A 13,753-nucleotide genomic window follows, 5' to 3' on the forward strand; every position below is an offset into this window, starting at 1 on the left:
CTGCTTCATGTTTTTGTTGGGTCCCTGCCTGCTGTTCACAGTGTTTTGGTGGCTGATAACTACTTCTGATGGGTTCCATTGTTTTAAAAATTGTGGTGGAAGGCAGGATGAATAAACAGCTTTTTACCACTTCTTAGAACTTCCTTTCCTTTGAAGAAAAAAAAAAAAAGCCATCTCTTATTTCAGGGGGGAAGATGTTTTTAGTACAACTTCAAAAGTGTGCAGGAGGTATTAAATCTTTTTGCTTGCGAGAACAGCACTAAAATTTACAGAACAAATGAAAGATTTCTTGTCTGCATCTGACATTTCAACAGTTGCTTGGATTTATAATGCATGAACTCAACTCCATGATAAGAACTCTGGAAAACTAAATCCATCAGCCCTTTCAGTATGACTAAATCCATCAGCGCTTGCAGCTGAGAAGGGAGAGTACAGTTTTGTGGAAATTCAGCTTTTTAAAATTTACAACCCTGTTATTTATAATGTTGCCTGATGCTTATAGAAGCTGGGTACAGGATTTGTAGCATCAACATGTTTCGCTGCACAATGATTCTACTTTGTTACCTGTCTTGAATCCATCAGGGACTGTACTAATTTAATGAGAGTACTTTTTTTCCTTAAAAGATGTTAGCATCTGGTTTGTGTTATTTTGAGCTCTGCATTGCCATCATGAACATAATCACTCTGATGGCTCCAGCTCTTTTTTCATAGAGGAGCAAGTATAATTCATTCCAGATGGTCTCATCTCATGCAGAAAAAAAATAATCTTTAACAGCCATTTTAAAACCTGACTTAAAAAAATCTCTCTCCTCCCACAAAGTGAGAGGTGGTGCTGTTCAGCCATGTAGGCTTGACAGCCTTCCCCTGCTCCTGATAACCCAGGGAGGACTCAAAGAAGCCCAGTGGTCAATGGATTTTATTTCCCCCCCCTTTTTTTCTGCTACCAAAGGCAGTTCTCTTGTGTTCCAGGGAATAAATCTCTAGTTTGCACTGGATAGGAGAGTGGACTTGTTGGATTTATGTGGCAGCACTGAATGCTTCCCTCTGATGTGGTTTTTCCAAAGCCCTGGCCTCAGTGCTGTGATGGTGTCAACAGAATTCAGTCCTTAGATGAGCTGAAGAGAGACCATGGAGAGATTTTTCCTTTTGGAAACTGAAGGGAAATCTTTTGTGCCAGGCAGCATCTGAGATTCAGGAGTTGCAGCCCCTTCAGGCACCAGAAAATGCTGTAGAAATGTGCACATCTGGAATGTCAGCATTGCTTCCCACCTCAGCCAGAGTGTTTGCTCAGGGAAAAGTGAGGGAAATAAGTCTGGATTCCAAATAAAACTGCACTAGGAGTTCCTCGGTCTTGGGAGTGTGTTTGTGTGCAACATGTTCCATTGGAATGATGGCTGAGCCCACGGGAGGGGAAAGGTTTCCTTTGAACTTGGGATATCCTTGATGCATGAATGCATTTGGATTATGTTTGGTATAGATAGCATTGTCTTTATAAAAAAAAAAGTAATTATGAAAAATAATTCTTTTCTTTACAGGGCAAATTCATCAGGATTAACTTCGATGTCACTGGTTACATTGTTGGGGCCAACATTGAGACCTGTATCCTTTTTCCTGCCACATCCTTGCAAAATGCAGCTTCCCTGCTTTGTTTTGCTTTTAACCCTAGAATTCATTGGAATGCAGTGAAAGGTTGCCACACTTTGACATTCCTTTGGCAGCATCCATCTCTTCCTTTGTTTCAAAATAACTGATCAAATATCCCAGATTCAGTGGCTTCCTCGTGCTCGGAAATCCTAAACTCCCAAATTCCACTCTGAAACCTGCAGGGTTTTCAGACTGGCTTTAAACCCAGGGTGTGTTTAAAAGGGAAACTGTGTAAAATGTGCTTGCTCTAGAAGCACTTCTGAAAATGCCCCAATGCCTTCCTAAGGAGGAGCTGAGCCTCTGCATCGTGCCAGGAGCTCAGCTGGGAGCAGCCCCTGCCTGGAGAGGGATGCTCCTGCTCCAGGGACAGAGCTGGGCCACCTCAGCTCTTCTAGATACCCAGGAAGGTTCAATAACACAAGGCCTTCTATTACACTTAATTAATTATAATTAATACCAAAGGAAATTACGTTTTAGCTCTTAAGATTTGTTTTTACTTATGAGTGTAAAACTAAGTAAGAATACTGGCACTGAAAGCCCTTCCCTGAAGTTGTTTTCTCTGTGCTAAAAATGTATTGTGTAATTTTGAGTTTTCTGGGAGAATAGCAGTGGGGTGGTCATGAAATGATGAAGTTGGAAGTCATGGTAAAGAACATTAAGTGAATATTGATCATAAACAATGCTATAGTTAAGTTTCCACTTGGTTGCTGTGTTTTGAAACTGCTTGATCTGAAGTGCATTAAATGTCTGGAATTGTCAGAAAATGTGATTTCCCAATAAGGCTGGGAAAGATCTATAGTTATTCAAAATATGCTGCAATGGTAAGTGTTTTTTGCATTCACCACAGCACAGGAATGAAGGCAGCTTTTAGGAAAGTCCAGATGAATTGTTTTACCCAGAGCTTTGTGAAAGCAGGATTTAACTCTTGGAGAGAATTTCTTCTTCATCGCAGGAACTCATCCTTGCCACTGTCACTTCAAATCCCTGTCCAAGAAATAAAAAAGTTTAAATAAGATTGCAGCTCATGGCAGCTAGTCAGGCAGTGCCTGCTGCAGAAATTGAATTTGGGAGCTGTTTAAAGGCAGTGTGGATTGTTATAGAAAAATGCAATGCTAGGAAGGACTGACAAATGCACTTTGGATGATAAAGGACTTCTGAGTTCAGCAGCTGCTGTGTTTTTGGGATTAAAAGTTCAGGTATGACTTCAGTAGAAGTGATGGAGAAGGATGGGAGTTCCTCCTCACCAAAACTGCAGCTGAGCCATGGCAGACAGGGATGGCTGCATGGAGTAGGGAATGCAAGGGAGAACAGCCAAGGGATGGAAATGTTGAAATGTCAAAAGAGATTGCTGAGATGAAGAGTGGGTTTCTACCAGCTGGAAATCTCTTTCTTAGTCACTAAAAGTTCATGTTGGACCTAGTCCAGTCACAGAATCACAGAAGGGTTGGGTTGGAAGGGACCTTAAAGCCCATCCTGCCATGGGCAGGGACGCTTCCACTATCCCAGGTGGCTCCAGCCCTGTCCAGCCTGGACTTGGACACTGCCAGGGATCCAGGAGCAGCCACAGCTGCCCTGGACATTACTCCTGAAATTCTCTTTGGTCTCAGACTAATCCCATAGCCTGCTTTGGAGCTCTTGTTTGCCCTGTAGGTTTTTAAGCACAGATTGCAGGTGACCCTTGACTCCAGGTGTTCCCAGACTTGCTGGAGAAGTCTCGAGCTGTTCGTCAGGCCAAGGACGAGAGGACGTTCCACATCTTCTATCAGCTCCTGGCTGGAGCAGGAGAGCACCTCAAGTGTAAGTTGGGAATATCCCTTTGAAACCTGTTGGGTATTTGTATTTGCTGTTTGAGTGGGACAGGGTTTGAATTATTCTTTGGTTGTGAATGGAAGGAGAGGCCAGGTAGCTTTGCTCTGAGATAACTCCTGTGTTTTATCAGATGTGCTGGGGAGCCACTCTGGCATTTCAAGCCAATGTCAAAGCCCAGTTTGGTCAGGCTCTGGCTGGGAATCCCTGGATTGGAGCTGCAAAGCTCTCAGTTGAAAACAGCCAGCCCTGGTCAGCATAGGCAGCCCCATCTCTTCCAGCCTACAGAGAAATTTAACCCAAACTTAATGAAACCTTGGGCTTTCTTCAACCCATTGCAGTGCTGGGATGGTTATCTCAACTCTGGTTTTTTTCCCCTCCTTGGGAATTTCTTGTAGTTTGGGATAACTGAGGCTAATAAAGATACAGACTTCAGAGAACTGATCACTCCTCCTGTATGAGATAAGGTGGTGCTCAGCATCCTTGACGTAATCTTCAATCCCCAACTCCGTTGCTGCCTGGGTCCGTTACCTTTCAGTAGAGATTTTCCTTTTAGGATATTCCAGATGAGGATTTGAGATGATGCTAGATCTGGATACTGTTCTGTGGCCTGGTTTAATGCATTCAAGAGCTCATGGAGGGTTGCTGCAGAGGGAGAGTCTGAGTCTGGCCTCAGCTTGGGAGGTGCACTTGTATTTTTAGGGTTTCAGAAGCTGCTGTCCTGGCTTGTAGCCATATCTGAGGAACTGATTTCCTAAAGCAGAGCTGGGGAATTGAGTGAGAACAGAACACGGGTGGGTGTGAACAGCATTTCTGAGCTGATTTTTCTGTCTCTTCCCCTTGCCCCCAACACAGCTGACCTGCTGCTTGAAGGATTTAACAATTACAGATTTTTATCTAATGGCTACATCCCCATCCCTGGGCAACAAGACAAGGATAACTTCCAGGAGACAATGGAAGCCATGCATATCATGGGCTTTTCACATGATGAGATCTTGTGTAAGTTATGTAGGCTCTGAAATTTTCAGAGTGTTCTTTTCTCTTTTACACACACACACACACACACACACACGCACACACACACACAGACGCAGACACACACGCTCTGCTGATCTAGTGTCACCAAATTCAATGTTGCTTCAGTGTCTTTGAAAGTCTGAAGAAAATATTTGCTTAACTCCAACTGGAGTTGAATTCAAGCCATTTGCCCAAAAAGCACAGTACAAATTGTATTTCCTCTCTGAACTTCTCCTTGGAATCTGGAAGGAAAGCGACACAAGAAACAGAAGAAAAAATTTGTTCAGCTGAGCCCTCTGCCATGAAACTGATGCACGTGTCTCTTGTTCTCACAGCAATGCTGAAAGTGGTGTCCTCAGTGCTGCAGTTTGGAAACATTTCCTTTAAGAAGGAGAGGAACACAGACCAGGCCTCCATGCCAGAGAACACTGGTGAGCTGCCCATGTCTGCAGGGTGTCCTTTGACCTGTGCTGAGTTCTCTCCTGCCCTTTGTCCAGTGCACATCTTGCCAAGCACAGAGCAGTGCTGAGCATCCCTGGGAGTGCCAAAATGGCACCAACAGGCAATTCCTAAATCTCTCCCATCTCCTCCTGCAGACAAATGCAAGTGTCCATCAGGGCAGTTTATGCTGTTTGCATTGCTGCTAAGCTTTGAGCAAGTATTTTGGTTGTAATCTTGTTTATTGCTCTCTCCAAAGACTTAAGCCCTAGGAAGAAGTTCATGCTTAAATCAGTTTGTTTTCTTTGGTTGCTGAGAGAAGTTTTGTTGCCAATGATAAGAGCCCTGGAGCCAAGCACAACTTCCATGGTGCAGTGGCTGAAGACAGGAATGCTGCATTTAGAACAGGCTGATTTCTGCAGTGTCCTGCCAGGGTGGCTGACACTGAATTTATCACTGCCTGCAATGCAATCAGCATTTTGAAGGATCTATTTCTTTCCCCACCCCCAAAAATAAAAAAAAAGGTGCTGAGGCACATTTGAGGTTTTTATATAAGTATCCAGTGGCAGCCTTTGAAATGTTTTCATGGAAAGAGTTTGGAGAACTGACGTGAGTGGGAACCACCATTCCCAGGAGCTGCTGCTCAGAGACAGCTCAGGTTCTTGTCTGGGTCTCATTCTGTAATATCCCAAATGGCTGAGCTCATGGGTCACTTGCAATGCCCAAAATTGTCCTTTCTGAGGGCACTGGCTGCTGCCCAGCTGGGGACTAAAGGTCAGTGGTTTCTGACCTGGCTTTTGGCACTTCCTGGGTTTTAGTGAGGAGAAAAGATGGCTGAGGGGTTAATTTTTTAGGCTTTTCCTCCTGGTTTAGACAGCCCACCTGGGTCATTGTCCATGTGTAAAGATAGCGATGCTTTTTGACTGTCTTGACTTAGTTGCATTACCATTGGTTTTTAGACATCAATTCTCAATTACAACACTGGTTATAAATATATTGATAGTATTGGATATTTTTAGTACTGGATACAAAAAGGAAAAAAAGCCAAAAGGAAGAAAAGCTCAGTTAAAGCGTGTTTTTGTCCTCTTGTATTTAAAAATTTGGTGATGTGGTCTATGCTATTGCATCTTTCTGAAGAAATTGAGTGTAACTGATCTCTCTTTTCTTGTCACATCTCATTGTGAGGGCTTTCCCTGCATCATCTGGAGAAATCAGTGTGTCCTGATAGGGACTCCTCTTGTTTAGAGCCTGGGTGTGATACAGGCCAGGTATTGTCTCTGTGGATGGGAAGGAGTTTGTGTGGGCAGCGCAGATGGGAACCAATTCAAAGAACATGGGAAGCAAACTCTTCCCTATAGATGGTAAATGTAGATAAACAAATCCTGGGTGCAAGTACAGATATCAGAGAAGCCATAGAGCCTTTGTGGGTTAGGAGGATGGATAGCTGTGCTTGGGGAATCGTTTCATGCTCACCAGATTGGGAAGGAACCTTTCTGCTAAGAGGGTAGAAATTCAAAGCAATCTCATAAAGTTCATGTTCACCTCTGATAGGAGCTCCTCATATCTTGGCTTTATAATTAATTCAGAATTTTCTGTCCAAACCCCAGCAGTAATAAAGCACGAGTCAGGGCAGTCAGGGCTTACTGCAGTCACACTTTTGGAATGGCCCTTTCTCATTACAAACAAACAAGGGGCTGCCCCTGCCTGTGGCAGGGCTTGGAACTGGTGATATTTAAGGTTCCTTCCACCACAGACCATCCTGTGATCCTCAGATGAATGAGGCTTATTTTAAAGTGCAAGATGAAGCCAGCTGAGATAGTGTGACCCAGTCCTGCCCTTAGATGTGGCAATTTGGACAGTTTGGAAGTGGGATCATTTTCTTCAGAGGAAGCTCAGAAGTGCTGGCTGCAGCCTCCTCCAGTGGCTCAGCAGATGTGGTGCTGAGGATTATACCTGGGGTTTATTGGTATTAATCTCACCTGAACTACAGTTTATTACTGACTAGAAAGGCTGGGACAAGGAATTCCGTGTGCCTGGTTATGCAAGGAGCTGAGGGTGGTATTTGGGGTTCTCTGGGAGAGGGGGGACCCTCCTTCCTTCACTGTGATACCCTTTACAGTATCCAGTGTGTCACTGCACCAAGCTCGTGGCTACTTATTTTCAAGTTCTTGTTTTATTTGTTTTAAAGATCCTGATAGCACTTTCTACTCGGCCCCTGAGGTTGTGAGTTTTATCTGACGTGCTGGTGCACATTTTTATACTCAGAGCCCAGAATTGCTCCTGTTTGCAGCTCAGGGGAAGGAGTGCTCATCTTGTGACACTCCCCTGATTTCACTGGTTGCATGTCAGGTCATGAACCCTTCTAGTGAACATATGGCCAGGCAAAGAATCTCAACTTTAAAGAGCAATAATAGCTTTTTTAATACTAAAGAAAAGAAAATGCAGCAGATATTAATAACATATATATTATATATATATATCTCATATATTTAGTATGAAAATCTGGTTTCCAATTCTGATTTGGAAAGACAGCTTTTTATTTTCATTTTGACAATAAAAGAAACTATCAGATGATAAAAGATAATGGGCCAAGTACTTACTGGGTCGTGTGGAGAGCTTCCTGCTAAAGGGCAACACTTCTCTGGACCTAAAAATACTTTCAGTGTCACTGTCATTTTTAGAAATGTGGAATCACAACCACCCAACCTCCTGGGCCACGTGTTTGGGGACAGGGATTGATGCAACAGGAGTCTGTAGGGCTGGTGTGGGTAATGCAGTATTTAAATAATGAAATGACATCAGGAGGATTCTGCTGTTGAAGTGCACTGATGCCTGTGGTATTATTCTGTGTAAAATACTTGCAATCCCAGACTGGTTTGGATTGGGAGGGGCCTTAAAGATTATCCCATTCCACACCCCTGCCATGGCAGGGACATCTCTTGCTGTCCCAGGCTGCTCCAAGCCCCAGTGTTCATCCTGCCCTTGGGCACTGCCAGGGCTGGGAGTCCTCAGCTCAAGAGACATCCCGGGTTTGTGCTGGCACTTGACTTAAAGCAGTTTTAACCCACCTTTAGGATGATGGATTTGATGTGTGATGTCCCCATACTGTCCTTTTCCCCTGGGGATGAGAAAAGTAAAAAGTAACCCTTCAAAAAGTAAACTTTGACCCTTTTAAAATAACTCAATGAGCACTTGTACCTGAGCTGTTCATGAGCTGCCACCTGGTGAAATCCAGCGTTTCCCTGATCCCAGGACATCCAGCTGTGTCCCTCTGGAGAGGTCTGCCAGCCTTGGGGACAGAGGTCCTGAGGCTGGGCGCTGACTTCTGAGATGGCAGCTCCGGGCAGGGTCTCAGTGTCCCTTTGTCCCTTTGTCCCCTGCAGTCGCACAGAAGCTCTGCCACCTGCTGGGAATGAACGTCATGGAGTTCACCCGCGCCATCCTCACACCCCGCATCAAAGTGGGCAGGGACTACGTCCAGAAAGCCCAGACCAAAGAACAGGTGAGCTTTAAAAGGTGCTTTAAAGTCCGAGTGGAGCTGCCTCATCCCCATCAGCTCCAAGCCAAGAAAATTGGCTCTGAGTGTTTGCTGCTCTGTTTAAGCTTTACTGTCTTTATGAAATGTTCTTATATGGTCAAAATTGTTTGTAGAATAGAAGAAACCTTTCCCTTTCCTTGACTTTCTCCTGGTTTCATCCTTTCATGTTGTGACTTTATCACATACTTGGAGGCCTTTTGTTTTGGTGGAACAGTTCAGAAAGAAATTTTTCTTAACATTGCTCAAACTCCAAACTGTTCCTATTGCTTGTTTTCATTCCTCACTGGTATTGACTCCATCCAGCTTCTTCTTTTACTGAGTTATTTGTGATAACATCCATGTCTGTGTCCTTTTGATGGCTTTTCCAGGGTAAATAAATTTTCCTGTTTGGATTTTCAGGCGGACTTTGCAGTGGAAGCTTTGGCAAAGGCCACCTACGAGCGCCTCTTCCGCTGGCTGGTTCACCGCATCAACAAAGCCTTGGACAGGACCAAACGTCAGGGAGCCTCTTTCATTGGAATCCTGGATATTGCTGGCTTTGAAATCTTCGAGGTACTTGGAAATATCCCTGCTTAGCTTTTCTTTTCCCCTGTTTCTGTGGGATCAGGACACATTGCAGAGGCACTGAAAGCGGTGTGCTCCGAGGTTACGCGAGGGGTTTGTTTGGGGTGTACAAAGGCTTTGCAGCCCAAAATTGCAGTGCCAAAAAGTCATAATTTAATCTTTAATCCTTCTTTTATAGGTGATAATTGTTTCTACTCTAATTTGTGTAATGGAGATCTGTAGAATTGCTTTCCAGATTTCTTTATGTTATATTCAAACTTTGCAAAGTTTTGGAGAATTTCCTTATAAAGTCAAATTTTTGACTCCCAGATCTGTGGTATCTTGTCACTGACTCATTCTTGAATACTGATGTTATTCTTGTAGCTGAACTCCTTCGAGCAGCTCTGCATTAACTACACCAATGAGAAGCTGCAGCAATTATTCAACCACACCATGTTTATCCTGGAGCAAGAGGAATATCAGCGAGAGGGGATCGAGTGGAACTTCATTGATTTTGGCCTGGATCTGCAGCCTTGCATTGACTTAATTGAAAGACCTGTAAGTTTGCATATGAATAATGCTCTGAGGAGGAGAGCTTGGAGTGCTGATTGTGTCTTTTGCTGCCTGCAAATGAGACATTTCTTGTGGAGCTGTCATTAAAAGGGAATTAACTGGAATGCTGAAGTTCAAATCTAAAATACCGTGTATTGTTAATAAAATGATTTATCCAGAGGGGATTTTGCCCTTATGTCAGTGTAAAACACTGAGCTCAAGATATGAGCTGCTATTTTTATACCTTTTTCCCTGGTACTAATAAAGTCATTATTCCTGTCAGTGTCATTAAACTGTGCCATTGTGGTGTAGGAGCTTTGGGACTTGGGTAGAAAGTTTTTCCAAGACTTGTGGTAGATTTCCTTCATTGGAAATCAATACCAAAATTCCTGAAACTTGGTGTAGAGTTTTTCCTCCAAAGATTGCTTTGCAAATAGAAAAAGTGGTTTTAGTCACTGAGGTTTTTACCATCCTCTTCTGGCTGCCCAATTTATGCAATCTGAAGAAGCCTTTAAAGAGCAGGAGGAGCAGATGGGGAGAACAGAGACTCCTGAAAGTTCGTTCTTTCCATCTCAGAACCTGTGACCTTCTAAATGAAACCTGGGCCATTGCTTTACTGCTCCCTACCTTTCTCTGTGGGTCCTGGCGAGCTCCCAGTGCTGCTGTGCATCCTGACCAACAGGAAAGCTGCATTCCTGTTTTCCTTTGTGAAAAGGGAAATCTTGCTTCAGTTATCAAAGGTCTGCACTTTGTGTGTGGAACTTAGAAAGTTCTGCCTCACTAGAAGGTAAAATCTTCTCCAAAAAGCCTCAGGGGACAGGTGTGGCTGCCCTCAGTGTGCACATGTTTAGGTGGATAGCCTAAAATACCTCAAGTTATTTATTAATTTAAAAGCAAACCTCAGTACCCCTCACAATTGTTCTCTAAGTGTGATGCCAGGTACGTGGAAGCATCTCTCACCAAATGTGTGATCTTTGTATTCCCTCAGAAGTTTTTAAGTATAAACCCTTACAAAGCAAGGCTCTGGTCAGCCCTGGACCAGCTCAGTGCTGTCTCCATAAACACTGGAATGAGTTTGTTTGAACCAGCCATAACATCCTTCTTGACCTGGACTCTTCCACAGCTTGTTTTAACTGAAAATAGGCTTGAATCAGATTGGACTACCCTTACTGTGATGTTCAGTGATGTGTTGGAAATATTAAACTTTAAAAAAAATGTAAAAAATAAATATATATATATAACATGAGCACATTATCAAACTGCGTTTCAGGCAAATCCTCCTGGAGTGTTGGCGTTGCTGGATGAAGAATGCTGGTTCCCTAAAGCCACTGACAAGACATTTGTGGAAAAGTTGGTCCAAGAACAAGGAACTCATTCCAAGTTCCAAAAGCCAAGACAACTGAAGGACAAAGCAGACTTCTGCATTATTCACTATGCAGGGAAGGTAAGGGTTCAACATTAAATTCTTGTTTGGAAAGGTTGGTTTGGGGAAAGTACTCTGCTTTCCTTCCAATGCCTGGATGAAAAAATAGATAATAACTTTTGCCTTGGTTGAAGCAGAATCCGGTGTACAGAGATTTTGTTGGACTTAGGGCTCTCTGGGTTGGTATCAGTGATTTTTTAGCTGCTGATCTGGGGTTTATTTGGAAACCACAGGTTTGGCTCTTTAAAGATAAGAACTTTGTTTTCTGTATAGAAGCAAGTGTTTAAATGTAAATACTGTTGAAAAATTCTTAAAAGTCATGCTGCAGCACATCCTTCATTGACTCTCCAGTAATTAAGATAAAGTATTTGGTTAAGTAATCTATCCTAGAGCTGGTTTTGCATCTTTACAGTGAAACCTTATTTTGGCAATAAACTGGGCAGCAAATAAACACCCAGCTGTCAGTAAGAAAGAATTCAGATTGCTGAATTTTAAAGAAAACTCCCATTTACTCTTTCAAAAGCATAACAAACTTGTGGTACTTTGAGCTGTCCTAAGGAGGCTCAGCAAGCAAATGTGAGCACTCAGGGCTGCTATGGCCAGGCAGAGTTGGACTCTGAGCTTGGAGGTCTTTTCCCACCTTTGTGACTCTGAGCATTGACAGTGAGAGGAAAACACCACTGGTGTTTGATGCTGCTAAATAGAAACCCAGAGGTGGTTTTCCTCTGAGCCTGTGCCCTGTGGCTGCTCTGCAGGTGGATTACAAGGCAGATGAGTGGCTGATGAAGAACATGGACCCCCTGAACGACAACGTGGCCACGCTCCTGCACCAGTCCTCGGACAAGTTTGTGGCTGAGCTTTGGAAGGATGGTAAGAGAGCTCTGAGCACAGATTGTTGGTGATTTCACCTTGCTGGATGACTTGTTTTGTTTTTTTTTTTTTTTAATGCTTGTTCCTTTTTCACCCTCCACTTCTCCATTGTAAATATCTACAGTGTTTTCTCTCTTACTCAGTGCCCAGAGGAAGCTGAGTTGCACCTCTGGTCCTTTGCACATGTTCCATTTCTGAGTAGCTGCTTCTCATGTCCATTACTGGAACTGATATTCACTTATGACTTTATTTGTGTCCAATTTCATGTGGAATCTTGTCCAAAACTCTTGCCTGGGACTTGCTGCAGTGGAGTCCTTCCCGAGTGTGAACAGCTGTAGTGGTTCTTGCTGTTGGTAAAACATTGTAAACATTGTCTCCTGTGAGCATCGGCACAGTTATTTCCTGTGCTGTGGTGGGTGGTACTCTGGAAATCCACATCTCCTAAACTGAATTGCATTAACAACCGTAGCAGTGCTGAGATATTGCACATGAAAATCAAATCTTGTTTTAACTGTACACTGCTGCTCAGCCAGGTTATCTGCCTGAAAGTATTTATCAGCACTTCTACCAAATGACTCCACAAAGCAGAAATAGCCACATAAATACTTAGCAGGGATTTTTCTCCTCTGCTTTTTAACATCATGATCTACTGATGAGAGTATATTTACATGTCACAGGATACAAACCCTGCAGTTTGTTACTTGAGGAGGAAATGAAGCTTGTGATTTAGGTGGTGCTGGAGGTTAATGCTGAGTTTCCCTCTTTGGGCAGCCACAGAGAGCAGCTTTAATGAATCTGTAAAGAACTTTTTGACTGGGGATCTGTTCCTTTCCCTTGGAGGACACACACAGAGTAGTTAATTGTGTTTTGGTCCAAATCCTCAACTCCTGTTCCCACAGACCATTGAAATGTGCATGGAATATGTTGTGGCCTAACTGCTTTTGTAGCACAGTGAAGTGTGTTTGCAACTGATGAACCTGTTGTTTTTACTAACTCAAGTGTCTTGTGTATCTGCTCTTCTGTCTTTCTGTTTCTGCTGTTTCTCTGCCTTAGAGATTCAGAATATTCAGAGAGCCTGTTTCTATGACAATATTTCTGGTCTTCATGAGCCACCAGGTGAATGGATATAAACAGTAGGCCTACTAAAGGCAGGGCTGTTGTACCTCCAGGAGAACCATTTTTGCTCGTAGGCTTGCATGAACTTCTCATTTCATGCTGAATTTAGATAAACCACCCCCCCCCCCAGCCCCCCTGGGGCCCCCAGTGCATTCCTGTCCAGCTGCTGCTGCACACACACAAAGCATCTGCAGTTATGCATTGCGGATGGAAAGGTTTGTTGCTTCCTGGTTCCATGAGGAGATGTAGAATTGCCTTTAAGTGACAATTCTGGTAACTCCAAGCATTTGAGAGAATGCAAAAGCTTTTTAACACTATCAAGCTTCTTTCTGCAGTCCAACATTGACAAAACTCTGGATGTTTTAGGATGTGTCTGTGTCCTTTTGGGAGGAGAGCTTGAGAATGTTTTGAAGTGTCAGGATAGTGCTGTAGTTTTAGTGGGGGTAGAAAGTAAAGTAAACTTCTTCCAGCCTTGTTGGAATTGTTCTTTTATTTAAAAACCTCTTAATTTTAATATTTGTATAAGCTGCACATGTTTTTGGGGTATTGAGAAATCAAGAAATGCACTTGGAATGTCTTTGAAGACATTTTAGCTATTTAATAATCCAACTTCCTCATCCTTCTTGGATTCTTCTCCCCATGTTTAGAAACACATGGATGTGAAGGTTTTGCCTTCAGATTTTGGGTTTATCTTTCACTACTCCTGACACATCCCATCCCTGAGGAAACCAGGGGTGTTCTTAAAGGAATTCCTGAAGAGCTTTGTTCCAGGGGTGATGATCCAGTCATGTAATTCATGCTTTAAA

At 43.2% G+C, this 13,753-nt stretch overlaps 1 protein-coding gene across 3 annotated transcripts in view; it reads left to right on the forward strand.

The window, feature by feature from the left end:
* The window catches only part of MYH10 (myosin heavy chain 10), an 83,023-nt gene that overhangs the window by 46,321 nt on the left and 22,949 nt on the right, over positions 1–13,753 (forward strand). For 2 of the 3 annotated variants that reach the window (XM_062506462.1, XM_062506463.1), the window contains 9 exons: positions 1,536–1,599; positions 3,343–3,441; positions 4,306–4,449; positions 4,803–4,898; positions 8,289–8,407; positions 8,843–8,995; positions 9,371–9,544; positions 10,809–10,982; positions 11,717–11,831. In XM_062506462.1, the coding sequence (XP_062362446.1) occupies positions 1,536–1,599; positions 3,343–3,441; positions 4,306–4,449; positions 4,803–4,898; positions 8,289–8,407; positions 8,843–8,995; positions 9,371–9,544; positions 10,809–10,982; positions 11,717–11,831 (1,138 nt within the window). Of the gene's footprint in view, positions 1–1,535; positions 1,600–3,342; positions 3,442–4,305; positions 4,450–4,802; positions 4,899–8,288; positions 8,408–8,842; positions 8,996–9,370; positions 9,545–10,808; positions 10,983–11,716; positions 11,832–12,884; positions 12,948–13,753 lie in introns of all 3 variants that reach the window. The other variant, XM_062506460.1, reaches the window with a different exon arrangement.

This window comes from Cinclus cinclus, chromosome 20 (assembly GCF_963662255.1).
Source record: "Cinclus cinclus chromosome 20, bCinCin1.1, whole genome shotgun sequence".
Taxonomy (NCBI): domain Eukaryota; kingdom Metazoa; phylum Chordata; class Aves; order Passeriformes; family Cinclidae; genus Cinclus; species Cinclus cinclus.